The sequence below is a fragment of the Castor canadensis genome, chromosome 3, assembly GCF_047511655.1.
Source record: "Castor canadensis chromosome 3, mCasCan1.hap1v2, whole genome shotgun sequence".
In the NCBI taxonomy this organism is placed as follows: domain Eukaryota; kingdom Metazoa; phylum Chordata; class Mammalia; order Rodentia; family Castoridae; genus Castor; species Castor canadensis.
Genome location: NC_133388.1, coordinates 122,106,640 through 122,120,366, shown reverse-complemented (window position 1 = coordinate 122,120,366; position 13,727 = coordinate 122,106,640). Strand labels below are relative to the sequence as shown.

Genomic DNA, 13,727 nt, shown 5'->3' with positions numbered 1-13,727 from the left:
GGATAAGTTAGATCTGAATTCAAGTCTCACCCATATGGCTCTGAGCAAGTTATTTTACCTGCGTTGGATTAAATTTCCTTGTGTATAAAATGAGATGGCAAACACATAGGGCTATACACTTATCACCACCTGGAGGCTACAAGCTAGTAGTTCTCTTCCAAAAAGCCTCATAAGGTGGCATTAATCATATTACAGACTTACCTGACTAAAACACTGAAAGACTGACTGGGTCCTCAACCTGGTAGACTCAACCAACTGGTTGGGCAGTACCCAGAGAGGAGCTACTGCTGAAGACCAGACTGTCTATAACTACTGTTTTTTCCAGGATAATGCATAAACTCTAGGTGCTTGTCTAGTATTTTATGAAAGGAAAAGGCTAACCTGGAAATCAGAACAATTGTGTCAACATAACCAATCCCTGCCCTCACTGTGGACAGGCCTCAGGGAAAGGTGGGCCAGTGCAAAAAACTGAATCCATGTGACCAGTATATTCTCTTCAAGAAAAACCCATGTAGGATGCTATGTCATAATCAGAAGGCAGTTTGATGAGCATGGGGTTAGATGAGTCAAATGTTTAAGAACATTGGGTTAAGACTGCCAGAAAGGGTTCTCTAAAGCACAAATTCCTGGCCAATAGGACATGAATCTTTCAGTTCTTTCTTGTCAGTAGTACTTGGCTGGCCCAGTCAGCATTTGGCTCCACATTTGCTTTTCTCTGCATATCCATGTCATCACTATTGTGAACAACATAAGAAAAATCTATCAACTGTCAGTTATGTACATGCAGTTATCAGGTTTCATCAGGCCTTGCAGGACTAGGAGACATTTATCTCTTTAAGATGATGTTAAGATAGCTACATCTTGATTCATTATGTCCTGACCTCCTAGTTTAACTCTGAGCTATTGGGGGTCTCTCTCGGAGGCCCCAAAGTATAAATATCAGGATTAAGTGATAGAACACATGTGAAATTGTCCTTCTGGCTCATAGCAGGTGCTCAGTACATGCTAGTTCCTGGTTCTCCTTCCTGTTCATGCAGTAAACAGTTTTAAGACCACTAGAGGCCATAACCAAGTTTATGCCACTGGGATTGCAAACATTAACACAGAGTTCCAGTCCTTAAGGAGCTCAGAGTATGGTGGTGAATAGACACATATGAATGAATAATGTTTTGCTAAGCACAATGATCCTATTGTTCTCAGGCACACAAGCTATGGAGGTAAATGTGGCCTCACTGGCTTTCATTCTGGTAGATCTTACCTATATAACCACACGGTCACACCCCCTGCAAAATCTTCTGGAAGATGGCTGAGGTTAAGGAGACTTGCAGAAAGGGGCTTGAGGACTCACCTTCTCCCCTCCCATCTACTAGCTTTAATCAACAGCACCTGAATTTTTATCTGGGTCATTGATGTTCTCTAAATCCCACCTAAAGTATATGCAGGGCAACGTTAGGCTACTCCCTGCCTCCTATCCTCTCCCTTCCTGCCCCTTGAATTGTGATTCTGAATCTTCCAATGGTCCCAAACATGTTTTCATCAATGACACTTGGCCACCTGAGACACTCTTCTCTCATCAGGCCTGGGGGTGGGGGCAGCAATGTTCTCTGACTGCTCTGTCACATGTTCTGCCTCTGCTTTGTCTGTAGAAAAATACAGGCCTGATCCTGCCCTGATGCCGCCTCTCCTGCAATGTGGCTTCAAGATTCCAGACCTTTTTCCCTTTAGTAGTTAGAGAGGCTTCTTGAAGACATCTCTTCATTTCCTAACCTCTCTCCCCAGTAGATCTCTGGGTGGGGCAGGGGACCAATGTCTAGTCTAGACTCCGCTCATTCTCTCTCTGAGCTAGATCCCACTCTGGGTTAGAGCCTCCTCTTTCAGACTCCAAACCTGAAAGTCCTCCTTTATGATGATTTATGAAAACAGATGATCAAGAGAGTCACTGGTAAACTAGGCTCAGTGGCTAACTACAGTAATCCCAGCTACTAGGGAGATGGAGATCTGGAGGATCATTGTTCAAGGTCAGCCTGCAAAAAATTAGCAAGACCCCATCACAATCAATAATCTGGGCATGGTGGCTCTCACCTGTCATCCTAGTTATGCAGGAGGATTGCAATCTAAGGTCAGCTCTGGGCAAAAACAGCTCTGGGCATTTGAGCCCCTAGAGGCCAGATGGGCTCAAGTCACAAAGCCTTAGTTCACACTAAGGAAAAGGAACCCTGATTCTATCCACTACAACACAACAGATATCCATACTCACTGGCAGCTACTCACTAAATTGTTTCACTTATTCTCATCACTGCTTCACCTTACTACACTCTCCCATCTGTCTGAATTTCCCTATGAGGTAAGCAATTCAAGGCTTGGAGCTATGTCATTCCAATCCTGCAGTTCAGCACTATCTTAGAGCCGCAGCCCTGCTGATTATTCATGCTTGAAGGAAAAGTTGTCTGAGTAACTGAGGCTCTCCTACTTCCTTCCCATTCAGCTCTCTCCTATCACCACTGTTTACAGGTCACTCAGGATCCTGATGCTCTGTCCCATGCATTCACCTATTGGCTCCCAGTTCCAGAAGGAACTGTGACTTTAAAAGTCACAGCGCATGTCATTAATTAGTAGGATTTGGAAAGGAGGGATTTCTGTTTGTATTGTGGACAAGCAAAGGATCAGCGTCATCCCATTTAGTCCCTTTGACTAGGATTCCACGACCTTGCTAGGTGGCAAGATCCCCAGAGTCACTGGTTACTAACACTAAGAACGTGCAAGGAAGTTCTGCTTCTGAGTATATGGCCAAAGGAAGTGAAGTCAGTATGCTGAAAAGGTGCCCGCACTCAAGTTCATTGCATATCACCCACAACATGAAGATGTGGAATGGTCCATCGGTAGATAACTAGATTAAGAAGATGGTGGATATACACACCATGGAATACTATTGAGCATTTTTTAAAAAAAGAAATCTTTTCATTTTCAAAAGCATGGATGAACCTGGAGAACATTACACTAATTAAGCCAGACACAGAAAAACAAGTGTCACATATCAGTTACATGTGGAATCAAAAACTGGACTTAGAGAAGCAAAGAGTAGAATGGAGGTCCTCAGACCTTCAGGACTGCAGGATTTTTGTCTGGTGGTTGACTCCCTTCACAGCTGCCTTACTTTTCTCTAGAGAAACTGAAGGCTCACAAAAAACATTTTGAAGTTCTTTGTGTTGTCCTTCTAAATTGGATTCCTTAGGAACAGCAACCCTTGCCTCTGCCATGTTGGGATCTAAAGGGCCTTAAAGACTACCCTGGGTCCCTGGGTGATAGATAACCTGTGGCGGCCTCTTCCCTTGCCTGGGCTTGTACAGCTGTGAACCTAGTGGGAGCAGAGCTGGGAAGTCTACTCTCACTGTGCCTTCCTGCCAGGCCTTCTTCTGAAGACACCATTGTCACCAGGGATATCACCAAAACCCCGACACCATCTCCTCCTCAGACCTGATATATTCATTCATTCATTCACACCACTTCAGTTCACTGTTATACAAGGCCCTGTGACCAAGTGGATGGGGATTTTCAAGGAACTTTGTCAGAGGAGCTTGCAGTCTGAGTAGTATTTTTTTGTTTACTGTTTTGTGCTCTACCACTTAAGCTCTATCCCCAGCCTTTGTATTTTTTGTTTTGTTTTTTATTTTTCCTTTCTTTCCTTTCCTTTTCTTTTTTTTTTCCGAGTTAGGGTTTCACACTCACTTTGCCAAGGCTCTGACCTCCAATTCATGATCTTCCTGCCTCTGCTTCCTGAGCTGGAAGCACAGGCATGTACCAGCATGTCTGGTTCTGAGTTTTTGTTTATATTATTGCTGTCATTTTGTTTTATGATAAAATACACATAACAAAATTTACCTTTTTAACCTTTTTATAAGGAGAGAGGTTTGAGACACAAGCCCTGGCTGGCCACAATCTCACTATGAAGTCCTGGCACTTTGGTTTTTTTTTAGTGGGACTGGGGTTTGAACTCAGGGCTTTGTGCTTGCAAAGCAGGCACTCTACCACTTAAGCCACACCTCCAGTCCCAGAGCTGGCATTTTTAACCATCTTTAAGGGTATGTTTCAGTGGCATTAAGTACATTTGCAATGTTATCTAATCGTCACTACCATCTATTTTGAGATTTTTCATCATCCTAATCAGAAACTCTGTAAGTAGTAAGCAATAACTCCCATTTCCTACTTCTTCCAACTCTGGTAACCTCTCCTCTACTTTTTGGCCTTATGAATTTTTCTGTCACAGGTACCTCACATAAGTGGAAAACAAAACTACAATAAATAATCACAGCTACTGGTTGTAATTGGTTCTCTACACATACAATATTTATTCTTTACTGACTGGCTTATATCAGTTAGCATATTAATTTTGAGATTCATCCATGTTACAATATTTATCAGAGTTCCATTTCTTTTCATGGCTCAATAATATTCCATTCTATATGTATAACACATTTTGCTCATCCATTTATGTGTTGATGGCCATTTAGGTTGTTTGTAAGTTTTGACTTTTTTACTTAATGCTGCTATGACACTGGTTCTACATTTTTTTTAAAGTGCATTAAATCACTTAATTCTTCCAGTAGTTCCATGAGTTTAAGGCATATTTTTCCCTCCAGTTTATAACTGACCTTCCTCCATGAGGAAGCTCATGGAGCTGGTAATAAAATAGCAAGGCCAGTATTCCAACCTGGAAGTCTTGACTACAACACACTCTGAACAGCACACTGCGCTACCTTGAATAAGAATAAGACTAGTCTCTCTTTTTCTTTGAGATTATTATGTCCTGGATCCAATAGATGCATTATTTCTAAGTCCTTAATGTACCCTTATGAAGGAGGGGGCTTTATTATAGGTGAAAACACTAGCTCAGGGAGATTAAGTGGTGGTTACAGAAACGCCCAGCTATGCTTGTTTCTCTGAGTCCTGCAGAGTCCCAATGCAGCAGGTACATGGCTCCATGGACCTGAGATAGCCCAACTCTTTCTGGATAGACCACAGGGAAAGAAAACATCTCAGGTGCAGAGCCAGGGTCACTGTGGGGTATACGGAGGGAAAAGTCTGGGACCTCACAGCTGTAGAGGAGTTCTAACATACATCCTGGATAAGATCAGAAATTTTTTCTGATGCTGGAAAAAAAGCCATTTAAACTTTCTCTCAATGGCTAGCCCACTAGACATGGAACAAAATGGACCATTCTTTCCATTGCTTGCTAAATCACAAAGATATACAAGATATACAAAAAAGAACTTATGAAAAGTGTACCCAAACAAAGTAAAGCAAAACACCTACGTTTGCCTAACCTATGAGAATTGATTGTCAACACTTCCCAATTAGCTAGGTATTAAGATCACATTTTATTTCTATTTAACTATGTGGACAAAGCCCTATTCCATTTGTGTGGCTGACTATCCTTTGAGAATGTCCTGACTCAAAACTCTACTTTTGACTAATACTTAATACTTTTCTTTCCTCCTTTTGAAGCTAACACACAAATGTACTTCAGATTGTAATTTTACAAAAGGGTAAAAATGACCAGGTCATTTTTATCCAGCATGCATAATCTTGAAGGCTATTTTTCCCTTTTTGGTTTTTCAGCCTGAGAAAATGGCAAGTAACACACCTAATCAAAGACAGCGGACTATGTCAACAACCGGAGAGGCTCTATATGAAATTCTTGGTCTGCAAAAGGGAGCATCAAATGAAGAAATTAAGAAAACCTACAGGTACTAAGGAAGTTCAGTGGACTTTTGCTGCAAAACTAGTGATAGTTATTTTGTGACTGGCAAGTGGCTCCAGTTAAAAACATAAGCTTCTTGCTAAGTCCAAGAAATCAGAACTTTGGATCCCATGTTCCCTGCTCTGCAACAAGGCAGTTAGGGATAGATGGGCATGACAATGATTTTATGAAAGAATCAACTGGTGATGCCAACCAGGCCTTAAAAAGGGGTGGTCAGTATTCTAGACCTACAAGTAAGGCTGGGAGGGAGAAAGGAAAGGAAGGAGGGAGGAAAAAAGGAAGGAGGAAAGAGGAGAGAAAAATCAACTACAACTAACAGCTATAATTTAACCCATGTGCTATAACATCAATGAATTGGTCAGAGGAATTTCTTTTTTTATCACAATTGTCATAATCACTGTGTTTTAAGCTGTACTATCGAGGCCCTTAATTTTTTGTTTTGGAAAGTTAAATTTTTTTTATTATTTTATTATTCATATGTGCATACAAGGCTCGGGTCATTTCTCCCCCCTGCCCCCACCCCCTCCCTTACGACCCACTCCGCCCCCTCCCTCACCCCACCACCCCCTCAATACCCAGCAGGAACTATTTTGCCCTTATCTCTAATTTTGTTGTAGAGAGAGTATAAGCAATAACAGGAAGGAACAAGGGTTTTTGCTGGTTGAGATAAGGATAGCTATACAGGGAGTTGACTCACATTAATTTCCTGTGCGTGGGTGTTACCTTCTAGGTTAATTCTTTTTGATCTCACCTTTTCTCTAGTTCCTGATCCCCTCGAGGCCCTTAATTTTGATCTTCAGACCTGATCTCATTCTAAGCTATTTGGGATAAAAGTGAAATATCCTGTTATTTAAAACTTCAAGGAATAAAAATATGTGCTAAATACAAAATAATTTGCTTATTATAGATAATTTTAAATTACCAAAAATGAAGACATTTATCAATAATTCTACCTTAGAAAGAATTATCATTACTATATTAGTTCCTTTATCTTTTTTCTATCTAGATAAGACATTTAAAAATTAAATAGAATTCAATTATATTCTCTAGCTATCTTTCTTTTTAGTAAATCCTATAATTAAAATATCTTGATATTAAGTATTCTGATTTTAATGGCTACAGTTTATGGTTATTGTCTAATCTAGTTAATCACTTATGAGCTATTAGTTAACATATAAGTTATATTATTTTTTACCTATGCTTAATATCCTTGCATAAATTGTGATGCATATTTCCAATTATTTCCTTATTGATCAATAGAGTTGTGCCTTCTTAGGAAAAAAATGAGTCCTGAGTTCAACCCCAGTCTCACCAAAAGAAAAAGATTCTCTCAAATATAAATTTATAGAAATACTAAGTCTTATCTTAGTACACTTATGATTTTGCTTTTATATGAAATCTTTGATCCACTTGGAGTTTCTTTTGGTATAAGGAATGAGGTAGGATTTCAGGTTTATTTTTTTCTGAATCACTAGCCCACCGATATTTATTGAATTATCCATTTTTATCTTCTAACATAACATTCTTTGGTCTTGTGCTGGGCTTTAGCATGTGGCAAACTATGGAACTGGAACTGCTATTCTGTAAAAATATGGAGTCTGATCAAAGTCAATATCAATCTTCTAGTTCATTTATCCCTCAAGATGTCACACAGAGAAAAGTCTTTGCTGTTTCATTTTGCCCTATAGTTACCTACAGGTAGAATTCCTGGGAGTGACCCAACCCCCTTTGGTGGAAGGCCTGCCTATCTGAAATTCACTGAACTTGACTATTCTGCTTCAGGCTGAGCTATTGTGTTAGGGCTTGGGGATAGGAATCAAAGCATTTGCATCCTAAGCTTAATACCTACAAAAATGCTCCCCAAAATGAGAGAAAAATGTCACACTACTTTGTAGTTCTTAAAACTCACTTTCTTTACAAATGTGACTTTTAATTGCCTTTATTAATTTTGGAAGCTAAAATATCAGGTCATATCCTCATTAAGGCATTAATTGTGCTGAGCTGTTTGCAAGTTTAATAATTACAACATAAGTCTTTTCATGTAACCAGTGTCTTGCTATTAATTTTGTTTTAATGTCATACAAATATTATTTTTTCAGCTGATTAGAGCACTAGTATGCTACCAAAAGCACCCACTTCTATCTAAATTACACATTTGTATTCTGCAAGTTATTCAAAATGTATGAGCAAGCTGCAAGTCCACTGAGAATATTATTCTTACATTCAGAGAACTGGATCAAAGCAGTGACAACATAGTGAAATTAAAATTCAGTGAAATGTAATAAAATTACCAACTGTTGAATCCATGTACTGTTTGACCTCTGTTATAATTTTTGGTTAGCCTCTCAAAAACAAAATTGAGTTAGAAGGCTTCATCTTGCTTACATTTCATTTTTATTTTTGTATAAATAGTATATTCACTTGATTAAAATGAGAACATATAATCAGGTATATGAAAAAAGTCTCCCTCTTACCTCTTATCTCCCAGGTAACCTCCTCAGGGAAAACAATATTATCAATTTCCTTTGTACCTTCTAAAGACATCTTATGCTTACATGAGCATATATAGAGAACCTCTGGTCTGGGCAAGACTTTCCATTCTACATGGTAGACTTTTAACAACATATCTTAGTAATGATCAGGTCACAGAAAGTTTCTTCGGTCTTTTCGTACTGCCATGTAATATACCGTGGCACAGATGTGCCACAGTTTAATCAATTCTGGTTGGTAGACATTTAGGCTGTTTCTCTTCAAGGCTCTTTTTGAACAGAGGGGACCACATTGCCCCAGTAAGATAGAAAGAAGTGGGGAGAGGAAGATAATCTTGGTTCCTATTCACTTTCCAGTTTAGGGTGTGTGTGTGTGTGTGTGTGTGTGTGTGTGTGTGTGTGTTTTGTGTGTGTGTGTTGTGTGCATCCTGATCCAAAGTCCTAGAGCAAGGATCCAAAGGACTAACTGGACCATATGCTCATTCAAGTCTGACTATCTCTGAGGTCTGAAATCACAGCTCCCTATCACCACTGAACAAGGACTTAGGATCCAACTCTGTGGACAGGAAAAAGGATATGTTCTTTAAGAGGGGGATGTAAAGTTGGGAAGGAAATTTTAGTACCTCTAGCCCTTTATTCCTTTAGAGAATTACCATAAATAGCAGATACAAAGGCCTGCCTCAGTCCCTTCTGTGCCTATCATAAAATCTATAAAGTAACTTTTCCCCCACATTTTCTGAAACTCAATCCTACTTTATTAAGTAGATAATATATTGCAGTCCGCTGCTACCTAAAAGAACAGCTGGGAAAGGTGACAAGATGAAGGCTTTTATTGTGTCAGTCTCTCAGATACTGAAGCTATTACCTCATTGAGATTTTGTAACAAGAAATGAGATCTTTTTTCAAAGTATGTAGAACCCTTTGTGGAAAAGCACAATGAAAATACCAGGTGCTATTGTGATTGAACAACTTTCCCCGCCATCCTTATAGGTCTAAAATAGCTTGCCATTTGGTGCTACTATTCAAAAACCATTTATGTAGCAGAAGGTGAATTTGCAGTTCTATCAAAAGTGAAACTCATGGTGGTAAGTCTCATCCAGGACCCTTACTAATGAATAAACCTGCCTTTAGCATTGCAGAATATAATCATTCCACAAAGCTTAAAATCTCCAGCTCATTTAATCAATTTTCTCATTGCTAGGCCAAGTCACTTAATCTCTACCAATGTTTGCATGAGATGAGTAAGAGTTTTCCTTATTCTTCCATCGCCTAGTAGTCTTTGCATCCCCTTACCATGTTGCCTGAAGGGGACCCATTTGAGTTACTCTTTCAAAATTCTGGCAAGCCTAGAATGGTTAAGACTCTATCTTTGTCTTCCACCTAATTTAGACAGTTTCTCTAAGCCAACAAAATTCTTGAGTTAGGAAGCTAACAAAGGAAACTGGTGAATGAAGAGAAACACTAGTGAACAGTGGGTATTTGGACAGTTGGGGAGATGGTAGCCCTGTTGAAATGAGGGACTCAAAGATGGTTCTGCATATGATCCCAATACCCAGGCTCTGGCTTCTTTCAAGTGACTCAAGAACTTGGGCTCCCAACACAATTTCCATCACCTAGTTCCTTCTGGTCCCTCTAACAGCTCCCTAGAGCTGAGGAGCCGGTTCATTCCCATGTGGTGGCACTGTCTGCCAAGCCACATTTCCACCCTACCAATGATATGCTGCCATTCGGTCTGTGGGCATGTCTGTGTCACAGTCCTGGGCTCTGGACTCCACTATTGCAGCTCCACTGCTGCTCAGCAGGGCTCAACTGCTCTGTGGCTATTCCTCCCCACCCTGCCCTACATGGTGGGCATTGCAGATGCTCCCTGCTAACCACCCACCTCCTTCCATTTTTTTCTTTTAGCTCTCTTTTTCTCAAGGACCCAGGCACATGATCAGGAGTGAGTCATCCGCTAGTGTTCTGATGTTATACTCAGAGACTCAATCCTCCCTGATAGCTAAAGCTTTGCTCCCGGGTCAAGATCATCACACTTTGACTTTTTCTTCCCTTAGATGGATTCCTTTCCAAAAGTTTTCACAGTTGCCATCCCATGCTCAGATAGGCTTCTGTCAGGCTACCCCATAGGTTTTGGACTTCCCCAACTGTGGTTGCATTAGCAATGGCTTGGATTCCTTTCTGGAAAGCTGCTTCCACTACCTTTACAAAATGTCCTGATGTACCCAAACTGCCAGCAGTGAATGGATAATAGGCTGTAATGAGTCAAAGATATGGCCCTACTATAGACCCACAACAAGCTACCTGACTCTGTGCTGCCCTTAGTAACTTGAATTAGGTCATTTTATGCCATTTTACTACTATTCAGGAAGCACTTTATGAGTGTGGTCAGATTCCCTCTTTCATTTTTTGATACTGACTAGCACATAAGCATCCTTCACTTCATAGTCAGTATATTGTTGATTCATACCTCATACTGCCACTTATTACAGCAGAAGCCAGGAAGGCTGATCAGATCACACTAGTATGTCTGCAGTTTCTGACAATATCACTAGCTTTGTACCAGCAACCTTTGTCCATTATCCAACAAATATGTATTGATCGCCAGCTACATGTTAGGCACTGTTCTAGGAACTGAGAAAATAGCAGAAAGCAAAATAGAACAAATCCGTGCTTCTTAAAGCCTATATTCAAAACTAAGAGAAGGAGAAGATTAATAATAAACAAGCAAAATATACAATTTGTCTGATGTTGTTAAGTGCTGGAAGTTACACATTTTCTTTGAGTGTTCCACATAGACTTTAACACAAAACCCCTTAACTGCAGCATATTCTAAGTATAAAGTAGCAGATGGGAGGAGTGCAGAGTCTGAAGTCAGAAAGAACAAGATTAAAATCCCTTCTCTCTGCTTCTTTTACTTCACAAGTAACATGTAGATAACAGAACAGACCTCAGAGGCTGCTGAGGATTAAATGAGATGATACATTTCAAGCGCTCAGCCAGTCTGGGATACAGGCACTAGGAAACAGCCTAAGTATAAGAAAGAGTTGGATAAATAGCCCTATAGAACAGCAGTTTTCAAATTTGGATAGGGCATGGGTACCAGGTGACTCCACAGAATGGGTGTGGGGGGGGGGGGAGGGGATGGGGTGTTTAGATCCTGTGACATCCAGATTCTACTGAATACGTTTAAAACGTTGTTACATGGGCTGGAGGTATAGCTCAGTGGTAGAGCACTTTCCTCGTGTGTGCAAGGCCCTGGGTTCAATAAATAAATGTATGTAAATAAATACATACATAAATAAAAGTGTTAGGACTGTTTTATTTTTAGTATAACATGTAACATACCCTTTGTATCCGTTTAATTTTATAAAATTTTTTATAGAGTAAGTTAAAAATGTTGAGTGGATATAGTTTCTTGAAATTATTTTAAGAGGTACCTAAGCAAAAGTTAGAGCCTAATGAGAAATGAGAGAACAGAGAAAGGACACCAAAACCTTATGCCCCAAATGATTAAGAGATATTTTGGGATGGTGACCTGCAGGGACTGTGGCAGAGCTGCTCCTTAGAAGGCAGAGCTTCTATCTGCTCCCTGGTCTGCTGTCCTGTCCCACCAGGGCACCCCTCCTCACAGATAATAATTCCATTTTCCTTCCTGCTTCTCCCGCTTCATCAGTTCCCTAAGGGTAGGTATTGCATAGCTCATTGTACTTTCAGCCCCAGCACCATGCTAATATTTGTCAAATGCAAAAATGAAATGATCAGCAAGGAGATTTTGATTCTGGGTATATGTCTGTTTTCTCCTTGATTATATTCTGGAATATTCAGAACCATTTTTCAAATGATTTGTGTGTTCACTTTGCTGACTGGGGAGAATTCACTGACCCCGTAAACAGAGGAGAGACAGATGGGCAAGGAAAGTTGATAGCTTCTATTTGGGGCACAATGCATTTTGTATGACTCTGGGAAGTGGGTGAAGGAAAGGAAAATGCTGTAAAAAATAGCCAGTTTAGAGAGTAAGAGTCTTGAGTATTCAAAATTCCACATGTAACATAAATGTTGGTTTTTATGTATGCCAATATGCACATTTTAAAGTTAGACAGAAATATGATTAGGAGGCTCAACCATACCTAGTTTCCCTGACATGCCTGGTGCAAGAGCCTGACAAAATGCTGGCCTCCTCAGTAAGAAATCACACAAAGATCTAGCTCTTTCTTGGCTCCTCAGAGAACCACAAAACTGGAAGAAACCAGTTTTATACATCGGTGCGCATCTCTATGTGTCATGTAGGAGCTTAATCTGTCCTTGTTGACAAGATACCAAATATTTTGGTTCACAGAGTGGCAGGAGCCTCAATTGATTCTTCTATTTAATTCAGTGTCACATAGAACTTTCTGGAAATTTTCTTCCAAATTTAAAGAGGTGAGTTGCCTCAGAGAAGACCAAAGTGAGGCAAATTTTGTTTCCACAAGGAGCAGGAAACAGTGTCATTTCTGTGGCAACCCCAATCTGTGATGCTTTTACCCATTTTTATTAGCAATTATAAGTAAAACAAGAGGCTTGCTTATGAATAAAGTGTAAATGTCAGGGGAATGCATAGCTAATAGAAGAGTTGTAAATATTTACAAGGCAGAGTGGTGATTCAAGCTCATAAGATTAATTGAAATTAATCTCTATCAAGCACTAATTTGTTTCCTGAGTTCTAAAACCTTCCACTGAAAAGAAGAGTATATGAGGCCATGTTGGAGTCATCTTTCAGATGGGCTGCATAACTGCCCTCTTCCCATATCAAATCTTCTACCTGATGCTCTTAGGTCTTTATGAATCATCAACCTGTCATCCCTGGGCACTGGAATCTTTACAATTAGCAACTTGTTTTTTACTCACTCAGTATCTAGTTAGTCTTGGATAGTTGTTTATATTATACAAAGAGGTGAATATATACCTATATATTGCACTGCATTCATTAGTATGAACCCTATGCTCAAGTGAATTTTTTCCTCTCACTGCAGTTTCCCTTGTTTTGCTTATGTTTAACAATGTACATAACTAAATTTCACTCTTTATGTAGTAAGCTCTTTAAATGGTAGGAACTACAAACACACACACATACACACACACACAGACACACATGCATACTTAAAGGCAAAACAGGGAAGCTATGATAAGCAGTATAGGTGAACTTGAACACAGAGTTCATATTAATCATTTGAGTAAAAGTATATGCTTCATTATAACATCCACTCCTGTCCCAGACACTGTGGCTATGTGCTAGAGATAAAATGGCAAGGAAATATTGGCCAATGATCTCACATAATTTGATGTCTGGTAGGCAGACAGAACTTAACCAAATGGTCACAAAAATGAGTGTGTAATTAGTAATAAAGTAAGTGCTCCGAAGGAAAGAGCATTATTCCATGAAAGTATATTACAAAGATAGCTTATGTAGATGAGAGATTAGAGAAGGCTTCCCTGAAAGAGTG

The 13,727-nt window shown here is 39.8% G+C and overlaps 1 protein-coding gene across 2 annotated transcripts in view; it reads left to right on the top strand.

The window, feature by feature from the left end:
• The window catches only part of Dnajc5b (DnaJ heat shock protein family (Hsp40) member C5 beta), an 89,831-nt gene that overhangs the window by 34,835 nt on the left and 41,269 nt on the right, over positions 1-13,727 (top strand). For both annotated transcript variants that reach the window (XM_074066938.1, XM_020186805.2), the window contains exon 3: positions 5,617-5,744. In XM_074066938.1, the coding sequence (XP_073923039.1) occupies positions 5,626-5,744 (119 nt within the window). In that variant the 5' untranslated portion in view covers positions 5,617-5,625. The remainder of the gene's footprint in view (positions 1-5,616; positions 5,745-13,727) is intronic.